We start from the raw sequence: 10,874 nt of genomic DNA, 5'->3' as shown, positions 1-10,874 counted from the left end.
CAATATATTAAACAATATACAAGTTCTAAAACTTAAGAGCACTTCAAATAACCAACAAATAATACAATTCAAATATGCAGGAAGTAGGGAATGACAAACCACGTCCAGGGCTGGAAGAGGAGCTTTGGGAGTTGGCCTGGACACTGAGCTGTCAGAGATCACACTGATCCTTGGCCAGCAGGAAGAGCGGGAGCTACACAAGTCACTGGATCAGAGTCATACACACAGGTAGTCTGTGGCGGTGTAAGCAAAGCTCAGTGCACTGCTTGTAGGAAGGCTGGGGTCTTTTATAGGACTCTCTGGGGTTTTTTTCCATTGTCTTTTGCAAGCACATTCAGGCTTATCAAACCCTCCAGACTCCTATCATCAGATCAAATTTACTGATAATGTAAGTCCATCAGAGTTGTGAAAGCATTTATGATCCCCTGATCTGAGCCCCGTGCTGAAGAGGTGAGAGTATTTTATGCCTTATCAATTGTGGTGCAGAGTGCTGGTCTGAGCCCCATGCTGATGTGTCCAGACAAGTTTCTGAGCTCTGTGCTGGCATATTAAAACAGATTGTTTATGAGTTCTTAAGAATTATTATCTATCCCATGCTCTAGACACAGAGATTACCTGTTCACTGTGTTGAACACCTATCTGCTTTCTGCTCAGGGTCCATTGTCAGCCAGAAAACGATGGTACTTTCTGTCTCAGGGTTGCCAGCAACTTGGCAGTGGGATGTGTCTCCGCAGAAAGAAATCCCTGCAACCCTCTGCTGATGATTTGTTCCCCATATGGGCCATACCATCCACCAAATTGTCAGAAATAAATTTCAATGCATAGTAAGAAAAGACACATATTTGAAAGTAGATCAGCAGGGGCACCTGTGCTGTGTTCCCATTGGTGGAAACAGAGCCTCACAATCTTTACGTCACTGGCTGAAGGGGATGCCAGGAGAGGGGTTGGCACCCACAATTTCCAGGAAATGCTATCTTTACAAAAACACAAGCACACATAAGGTTACACAATGGCAGTTTTACAAAATGGAGCCCAAGTCAAGCTGTTCCTTTGACAGAAAACATCTAATTTTTTGTTTGTTTGTTTGTTTGTTTGTTTTTGCGGTTCTGGGGATGGAACACAGGGGCATTCCACCTCCGAGCTATACCCCTGCCCTATTTTGTATTCTTTATGTTGAAACCAGGTCTCGCTGAGTTGCGGAGGTCCTCACTAAGTAGCTGAGGCTGTCTGTGAACCATGATCTCCGGTCTCAGCCTCCCGAATGCTGGGATTACAAGTGTGCGCCACCACGCCCGGCTCTAATTGTATTCTTACACCAACATATCAGCAAAGAACAGCAAAGGTCTAGCCGCTAAGACTGACAATTTGAGTAACATTTTAGATGGCAGATCTGAAGTACCAGCTCAGTGCCTGCTCTAAGTTTGGTACTAAATCAGTATTAATTCTTCTTTTGTTCCCTCAAGAGATATGGGACTAATAAAGTTTTAAGGGAAGTTGTTAGTGTATTATAAAGTATATTGTATTTGTAACAATGCTGTGGAATGCTTGACTGGGAAAGTTATGATTCTGACTCTCATTAATCAACATTAAAATCCCATCTGGCCTGGCATGGCAGCACACACCTATCATCCCAGTACTTGGAAGATGGAGACAGGAGGATCACAGGTTCAAGGACAGCCTCAGCAACATAGCCAGACCTTGTTTCAAAATAAACACAAAATAGGGCTGGGGTGGGTGTGGCTCAGAGGTCGATTGCCCCTGGGTTCAATCTCCAGTATAAAACAACAAAACAAAGCAAAACAAAACAAACAAACAAAAAATAATCTGGACTGGGCATGGTGGCACACGCTTGTGATCCCAGCATCTGGAAAACTGAGACAGGAGAATCCGGGTTTGCAAACAGCCTCAGCTACTTAGTGAGGCCCTTTGCAACCCGGTGAGAACCTGTTTCAAAATAAAGAATGAAAAATAGGGCTGGGAGTGTAGCTCAGAGGAAGAATGTCCCTGTGTTTCATCCCCAGTACTGCAATAAAATAAAATAAAATAAAATAAATTGATCAATTAATTGGCTCAACTAATCAGGATCCTATTGGCATCAAACCTATCAAGAAAAGAGGAAAAATAGAAGAAACTCGGTTGATGACAAGTGCATTTAAACAAGCGTGAAGATGCCCACGGGGCCTCCAGAGCTCTCGTTACCGACATCTGAGCTCCAGTCCTGGCGGCCGCTGCACTCAGAGAGACAAGGCACTGGAAGTCAGAGACTAGGCACTCCTCGAAGTCAGAAAACATAAATGAAAAGGCAAGCGAGCTCTAGTTTCTCTAAGCTGCACTTGTTAAGATGGGGATTTCATATTTTAGAAAGTTTTCTAACAGTGCTAAGCCTTGACTAAGCAGAGAACTGGCTGGAACCGAGCACCCTGTCTGGGGATGGAGCGTGTGTTCTGACCTCAGGTCAGCTCAGGGAGCCTGTGCTGATGCTCCTGTCGTCTGTGGCTGAGAGGGCAGGCGAACTCTAGCCGCCGCCTTGTCTCTGTCCTCCAGGTCTCGTCTGCCTGGCGCTCCCTGGCTGCCTTTCTTCACCTTTCATGCACAGAAAGAGATCGAGGGTGACAGGGAACTCGTGTGACATCACTCAGAGTCTTCTTTATTTGTCCTTGCTGTCCGCCTTAGCCTACGACGCAGGGAACAGCTGAGTTGCATTTTGCGGGCGTTTTCATTTGGCAGAGGACACGTGTGGGCCGGGCGGCTCGGGTGGCTGAAGTCTGAAGGTGCAGCTGTCCACAGCTCTCGGTCCTTCTCAGGCCTAGAACTCAAGTGTGTCCCCGCCATGCCGACCAGCAAGGCCCGGGGATGCCTTTCTCTGGGTTTGTGTCTCTGGGTATGTGCATTCACACCTTCCTTTAAAGGTAGGTTTTTATCTCTGCTTATCTCCTCTACCCTTTTAGATCCGTATTTACTCTTTTCTCACTGTGCTTCAGTGAGCAGATATGAAAGATTCTAAGTAAATATGTGAGGAAGCGCCACTGTTACAACTGCTGATTAATCTGGTTTTTATTAGCTAGACTTCGTATGTCAGAGAAAATTTCGGGGGTGGACAGTGAAATATGCTGTAAATCATACTTTGTTTTTCTGATTGAAATATGATTTATCAATAAAATAACAGTGCCATTTTCTTTAATTTTTTATAATTTGTTTTTGCTGTCACTTTCTCTCTGCTATGGATGTGTTTCATCTATTGATTTGTAGCTATGTGTAATGTTTTTCAAAACAGTGATTTGTTAGCTAGTACTATTCTTCAGTCTACAGACCCTTCCATTTTGCAGTTCATTTCCATTTTGGACAACATGTCACTTTACTATGCTGAAATATATTCTAAGAGTAAGGCCGTTCATTTTATATTATTATTATTATTATTATTATTATTATTATTATTATTATGTGGTACTGGGGGTAGAACCCAGAGGATTTCTACCTCTGGGCTATACTCCCAGATCTATTTTAAAATATATTTTATTTGGAAACAGGGTCTCACTAAGTTGCTGAGAGCCTCACTAAGCAGCTGAGGCTGGCTTCGAACCTGTGTGATCCTCCTGTCTCAGCCTCCCAAGCGCCATTACAAGCGTGTGCCACTGCGCCCGGCAAGGCCATTCATTTTAAAAGTTAAGATTTAGAAAGTGCTGCTGTGCCAAGCAAGCAAACTCACCTTTCCCTGTGTGGCTGAGTTTGCTCCTCCATACCATCCATGTTTAGGGGCTGGGGGAGACTCACAAAGTTCCCAAGGAGAGAAAATGTATAATGAAAGGATTTTTTCATTGTGTTATGAAGAAATATCTTTATCATTATGAATTATGATGACAAGAATGATATTTCACACTTAGATTTTTCCTGTCCTGCAAAAATCCTGCTCTTTCTAAATTCATTTGCCAAACCATTCTTCCCCCTAACAATGTGACAGTTATCCTTTTCATTAATTTTGCCTGAGGAGCTTTTCGATCCTTTTATTTATTTGTTTGTTTATTTTCTTTCAGGGTTCAAGTCACTTTCGGAAATTTGTGGAATAATAGTTCAGGTTTCAAATTTGAATTCGTGGGGAAAATGTATTTAAGCAGGTATTAGAGAAATCAGTGGTGTTGAGGGAAGGCATGGAACTTCACTGCACAGAGATACATGCTACTATTAGCTGGCATTTAAAGACTGAAAATGCTATTATTTTAAGAGCCAGTTTTGGATCATTCTGAAAAGATTTTAGGTAGATCTGCTTTAAAAACCTGGCATTCTGAGACAGGAGGACTGCACAGGTTCGAAGCCAGCCTCAGCGACTTAGATTCTCAGCAATTTAATGACATCCTGTTTCCAAATATAGTATAAAATAGGTCTGGGAGTACAGCCCAGAGGTAGAAAAGTCCCTGGGTTCCCACCCCCAGTACCACAAAAATTAATAATAGTAAAAAAAAAAAAACACCTGTCATTCGCATAAATCTCCCCAATTTTTGGCTTTCAAAGTCGATTCTAAGGAGGAGTACGGCTCCTGGTGACGGTAATGAAATGACTGGCTGGTTCGCTCCGTGGAGGAACTCCAGCTAAACACCTCGCGGGCTGTAGACACAGATGTCAGTGTTTTAGACCAGTAAGAGCAGGACTTTTCTTTCTGGAAACTTTCTGGCTCCCGGGGTAAGACTCTAAGTGATGGTTAGCGACGTAAACAGAAACGCCACCCCCTGGGTCCATCCCTGCCAGCTCTTGGGCCTTGGACTTGGAGACCCCTTCCACCGGGCGTCGGGGTTCTGGGGTCCGGGCTTCGCTGGCAGCCGGGGGGGGGGGGTCGCGCAGGTGCAGGGCGGGGCCTGGGATCACGCAGGTGCAGGGCCGGGTCTGGGGGGGGGGTCGCGCAGGTGCAGGGCGGGGCCTGGGGTCACGCAGGTGCAGGGCCGGGTCTGGGGGGGGTCGCGCAGGTGCAGGGCGGGGCCTGGGATCACGCAGGTGCAGGGCCGGGTCTGGGGGGGGGTCGCGCAGGTGCAGGGCGGGGCCTGGGGTCACGCAGGTGCAGGGCCGGGTCTGGGGGGGGGTCGCGCAGGTGCAGGGCGGGGCCTGGGGTCACGCAGGTGCAGGGCCGGGTCTGGGGGGGGTCGCGCAGGTGCAGGGCGGGGCCTGGAGGACGCGCAGGTGCAGGGCGGGGCCGGGTGGGGGGCGCAGGTGCAGGGCCGGGGGAGGGGCGCGGGCGGCCGCACTCGGTTCGCTGCGCCCTCCGCGCCCAGCTTCTCCTTCCGATCCCGCAGGATGCGCCAGCTGTGCGTCCGAGGAGAGACTCTTCCACAGACTTTTCTCTCACTATAACCAGTTCATCCGGCCGGTGGAGAACGTGTCCGACCCCGTCACGGTGCACTTTGAAGTGGCCATCACCCAGCTGGCCAACGTGGTGAGTGTCTCTCTTCTGGAGCGCAGAAAACACAGGGAATTTAAATCAGGTCAGCAGGCGCGGTGGCGCAGCAGGTAATCCTAGTACTTGGGAAGCAGAGACCGGAGGGTCATAGGTTACAGCCCACTCTCAGCAATTTAGCAGGACTTCTCTCCCTCCTTCCCTTCCTTCCCACCCCAAAAGCTTGGGACTGGTTACTGGTTGGACTGCGCTGTGCTGTCCTGGTTCGTCGTGAGCGGGGAGCTGAGCTGCAGCTCCTCTGAGTCTGGACGCCTCTCTCTACAACATCATTTCAGAGCCCTGGCTGACGGGCCCTTCAGGATGTTGCTCTGAGGACAGTGGGAAGGGAACAGACGCTGGCATTTACATCTGGCTTTTAGCGTCAGAGATTTAAAAATAAATAAAAGCACTGCTTAAATAAAACATTTCCTTTTTTTCTTTTTCTTTTTTGGCATTGAAAATTGAACCCAGGAGCATTCTACCTCCAAGTTACACGCCCAGCCCTTTTTAAATTTAGAAACAGAGTCTCAGTAAGGTGCCGAGGGTCTCGCTAAATTGCTAAGACTGGCCACAAACCTGCAATCCTCCTGCTTTAGCCTCCCAAGTACTGGGACGACAGTGGTAAAACTATTTACACTGCGTGTAAATGGTTTTCATACATTGTCTTCTTGCTTTCCTTTGTTGGGATAAATCGCTGATATTTGTCTCTTTTTAGTTGTAATTCTTGCTGTAAGACCCACCTCTATTAGCAAGCACATTCGGGGCTTACATTCTGACTTCCTTTTCCCAGGATGAAGTGAACCAGATCATGGAAACCAATCTGTGGCTGCGTCACGTAGGTGTCTCTGTCCTTTGCTCTGCAGTTGTGCCTGTTCAGCAATACTGGATGGACGAAATCGCTAGTGTTGCCTCTTCCCATCTCCAGCTCGTGCTGGATATAAAATACATCTACCTTGTTGTCCCTGAAGCCTGAGGTTCAGCTCTGGTAGCAGCCGCCGCCACGCTGGCTTCGCAGGTGCAGAAAGCTAGTGAGGAAGGCCTCTTTGACACAGAGAGGTTTCTGCTCTCATATCTTCTGTTTTAACTTGAGCTCCACAGTCCAGTGCTTTCTCACACTCTGATCCCCGTTACCCTGAACCCACAGAGGCCAGGAGTTGAGTTCAGAAGCATGTATGTTAGAATCCCATTCACTGATTTAATCCGATATTCTTTCTCCGCCCATAAAAAGTTTTGATCTGAGCCAGGTGCGGTAGCACACGGTAATTCCAGTACTTGGGGTCTGAGACAGGAGGATCTAAGGTTTGCAGTCAGCCTCGGCAACGTAGCAAGACCCTCCGCAACTTCACCAGACTCTGTTTCAAAATAAAAATTAAAAAGGGCTGGGGGAAGACCGGGCGTGGTGGCTCACTCTTGTAATCCCAGCATTCGGGAGGCTGAGACAGGGGGATCGCAGTTCGAGGCCAGCCTCAGCTACTTAGTGAGGCCCTTGGCAACTCAGTGACACCCTGCTTCAAAATAAAGAATAAAAAATAGGGCAGAGGGTGTGTAGCTTGGAGGTAGAATGTTCCTGGTTCCATCCCTAGTACTGCAAAAAAAAAAAAAAAAAAAAAGGCCAGGGGTATAGCTTGGAGGTAGAATTCCCCTGAGTTCAATCCCCAGCATCTCCCCAAAAAGTCATTATCAACAAAAAAGTCTTGATGTTTTATACAGATTTGGTAACAAATTCATCACCATAAATGTGAACTATATAGTTGGTTATATTTATAGCTATACCTCAAGCCCTTTTGATTTTTTTCATTTTGAAACAGAATTTCTCTAAGTTGCTAAGACTGGCCTCGAACCTGGGATCCTCCTGTCTCGTTTTCCCCAAGTACTAGGATTACAGGGCCGCGTCACCAGAGCAGGACTATTGACCCCAGTGACATTCTGAGCTATACCCCAGCCCTATTTAATTTTTTATTTTGAAACAGATTCTCACTAAGTTGCTGAGGGCCTTGCTAAATTGCTAAGGCTGGCCTCAAACCTGTGATCCTCCTGTCTCAGCCTCCCAAGTGCTAGGATTGCAGGTGTGCATCACAACGCCCAAGCTCTGGCTTATAGTTTTAATATCAGAATAGGTTTCTACACCAGTTTGAATATAGCTCACAGAATCTGGAAGTTATGCCTATTACTTTGACAAGCTAACTAACGATCCACAGATAATTATCTAATTAAACATTTGCCAAAACCAGCTCAGCTACTTACCTCCCCGTCTCTCATGGATGTAGTTTCCCAATTTTTGCGAGAAACCAATATACTCTCCAAATAAGAATTTGTTTTATTTTACTTTTATACTTTCATACTTTCATCAGCGTACCGTTATTATACATCATAGTAAGGTGCGAAGTGACGCAAACATGCACAGAGCACTTGGTGTGTTTTCCTCCCATCATGCTCCTCTCCCTTCGCCTCCTCCCCGTCCATGGTAGTGGGGCGGGTAGTGACTCCTTCCTACAGTGCACATAGCATTATCTGAGCTGTTTCCTTCATCAGTTCTTTTTCTCCTCCCCACCTCCCTCTCTGGCCCCCTCCCCTACTCTACTCGGCTCTCCTCATTTACCTGAAGTCCCTTTTGTTTCCTGTTTTCTCTCTAGCTTCCACGTACGAGAGAAAACATATGACCTTTGACTTTCTAAGACTGGCTGACCTCAGCATAACATTCTCTAGTTCCATCCATTTCCCTACAGATGACATAATTTTATTCTTTATGACTGAGTAAAACTCCACTGTGTGTATATGGCACGTTTTCTTTATTTGTTAATCCGCTGACAGACACCGAGGTTGGTTCCATAACTGGCTGCTGTGAATTGTGCTGCTCTGAACATGAGTGTGCCTCTGTCACTACAGTATTCTGACTTCTGGAAAGATAGCAAAGGGTGTAGAGCTGGGTCCTATGTGGGTTCCAGCCCTAGACTTTTGTGGAGCCTCCATCTTAATAAAACTGTTGAACCAACAGAAAGTGAACACCGAAAGAATGTTATTAAGACATTTTTTTTTTTTTGGTGGTACTGGGGTTTCTGGAAGCCCTTCTACCTCCGGGCTACACTCCCAGACCTATTTTATATTTTTATTTGGAAACAGGGTCGCCTAAGCCAGCACGCGCGGCTGGCTTCGAACCTGCGCCATCCTCCTGTCTCCGCCTCCCAAGCACGGGGATTACAAGCGTGCGCCACCACGCCTGGCAAGAAATTTTAAAGTCTAATTTTAATTCCTTTTAGATCTGGAGTGACTATAAGTTGCGCTGGGATCCAGTGGAATATGATGGCATAGAGACTCTCCGTGTCCCAGCAGAAAAGATCTGGAAGCCCGACATTGTTCTCTATAACAAGTAGGTGCACCCAGCAGCCACAGTCTCTTCCCAGGTTGCCCTTGGCCCATACTGACCCTGGTGGGGGGCGCTGCTGACGTATCTGATTTACTTTGCAGTGCCGTCGGTGACTTTCAAGTCGAAGGCAAGACAAAAGCTCTTCTTAAATACGACGGCACCATCACCTGGACTCCGCCGGCCATTTTTAAGAGTTCCTGTCCTATGGATATCACTTTTTTCCCTTTTGACCATCAGAATTGTTCTCTAAAATTTGGCTCCTGGACATATGATAAAGCAGAAATCGATCTTGTGATCATTGGATCGAAAGTGGATATGAATGATTTTTGGGAAAACAGCGAATGGGAAATTGTCGATGCTTCTGGCTATAAGCATGACATAAAATACAACTGTTGCGAAGAGATATACACAGACATAACCTATTCTTTTTACATCAGGAGGCTGCCCATGTTTTACACCATTAACCTGATCATCCCCTGTCTCTTTATTTCATTCCTCACTGTGTTGGTCTTTTACCTTCCTTCGGACTGTGGGGAAAAAGTGACTCTCTGCATCTCGGTCCTGCTCTCTCTCACGGTGTTTCTGCTCGTCATTACGGAAACCATCCCGTCCACGTCCCTCGTGGTCCCGCTGGTGGGCGAGTACCTGCTATTCACCATGATCTTCGTCACGCTGTCCATCGTGATCACCGTGTTCGTGCTGAACATACACTATCGCACCCCCACCACACACACCATGCCCCGGTGGGTGAAGACGGTGTTCCTGCAGCTGTTCCCCCAGCTCCTGATGATGCGGCGGCCTCTGGACAGGGTGAAGGAGACGGGTGCCCATGAAAACCCTGGTCTTTTCCGTAAGCCTGCCAAGGCCAACGCTGCTAATCTCAGAGAACCCAGACTCCTTAAGGAATGCTGCCGCTGTCACAGGTCCAGCGAGCCAACCCCCAGGGAGAGATTAAGCCATCAGCCTCTACAGTGGGCCACAGAAAATTGGGAGCACTTACCCGAAGTTGAAGATGTGATTAACAGTGTTGATTTCATAGCAGAAAACATGAAGAGTCACAATGAAACAAAGGAGGTAAATGTCTCAGGCCTACTGGTGCTTTAGACAGAGTTCCTGAGCATGATTGTGGTATGTAAGAGGGCCGTGCAGCCTTGCTTTAAACCCAGCTCTATTTTGCAATTAATTGGTAGGCTGGCGAGTCAGAGCTGGGGGCACAGTGTGGATGGGAGGGTAGGGTGCAGCCCCAGAGCAGATTGAGAAATCTGGTTCAAATGAGCATTCAGAGGTGGGTGCAGGGATACATACCTATAATCCCGGTACTCGGGAGGCTGAGACTGGAGGATCGCAGGTTCCAGGCCAGCCTCAGCAACTTAGCAAGGCCCTGTTTCAAAATAAAAAATAAAAAGGGCTGGGGGTGTATCTCAGTGGTAGAATACACCTGGGTTCGGTTTCCAGTAATACGCGCGCGCGCACACACACACACACACACACACCTACCTACTTAAGGTTTTCTGCACCCTCTCTAGCCAGCCCCATGAGGTACCAAGGAGGCATGTCCATCTTCCCCAGACAAAAGGAACATTTTATGGGCACTACATAGGAGACACAGGTCAGGCCAAATAATACCAATATTTACTTTAAAAAGCACTGGGGAAATCTTCTTTGAAAAAACTGACTTACAAAACAACAGATTTCTAATGGTTTTCCTTTTTAAAATAGCTTTGACTTTTGTTTGCGTTCAGGTAGAAGATGACTGGAAGTATGTGGCCATGGTGGTCGACAGAGTCTTTCTTTGGATATTCATCATCGTCTGTGTGTTCGGAACTGCAGGGCTATTTCTCCAGCCAGTTCTCAGGAACACAGGGAAATCTTAACGTGTATGTATCTCCAGACACTCACAAATACTGCATTCTGTATTTCTTACTATAAGGAAAGACCGAGTTCCCACCTACTGAAACTTAAGACTAACTGAAGAAATACTAACTGAAGTATTTCTAATTTAGGAGCCTGAATGCCCTTCTTGTAGCACAGGGAAGTATGTTAAGATGTTTATATACTGGAGCCCTGAGCTGGCAGCACCCATAGGCTGTC

At 46.9% G+C, this 10,874-nt stretch overlaps 1 protein-coding gene across 2 annotated transcripts; it reads left to right on the top strand.

Moving 5' to 3' along the window:
- Positions 1-2,830: 2,830 nt before the first annotated feature.
- Positions 2,831-10,657, top strand: CHRNA6 (cholinergic receptor nicotinic alpha 6 subunit; the record flags this gene model as incomplete). Of its 2 annotated transcripts, XM_080710807.1 has the most annotated exons (6): positions 2,831-2,909; positions 5,280-5,419; positions 6,210-6,254; positions 8,677-8,786; positions 8,885-9,857; positions 10,526-10,657. In XM_080710807.1, the coding sequence occupies 6 exons, from the start codon at positions 2,831-2,833 to the stop codon at positions 10,655-10,657; spliced, it is 1,479 nt and encodes a 492-aa protein (XP_080566933.1). The 2 variants fall into 2 exon arrangements, with proteins under 2 accessions (XP_080566933.1, XP_080566934.1); XM_080710808.1 differs by lacking the exon at positions 6,210-6,254.
- Between the last annotated feature and the right edge of the window lie 217 nt (positions 10,658-10,874).

This window comes from Muscardinus avellanarius (genome assembly GCF_963383645.1).
Source record: "Muscardinus avellanarius genome assembly, chromosome: 14".
NCBI lineage: Eukaryota > Metazoa > Chordata > Mammalia > Rodentia > Gliridae > Muscardinus > Muscardinus avellanarius.
The sequence above is the reverse complement of the archived record's forward strand: the minus strand, read 5'-3'. Positions and strand labels throughout refer to the sequence as shown.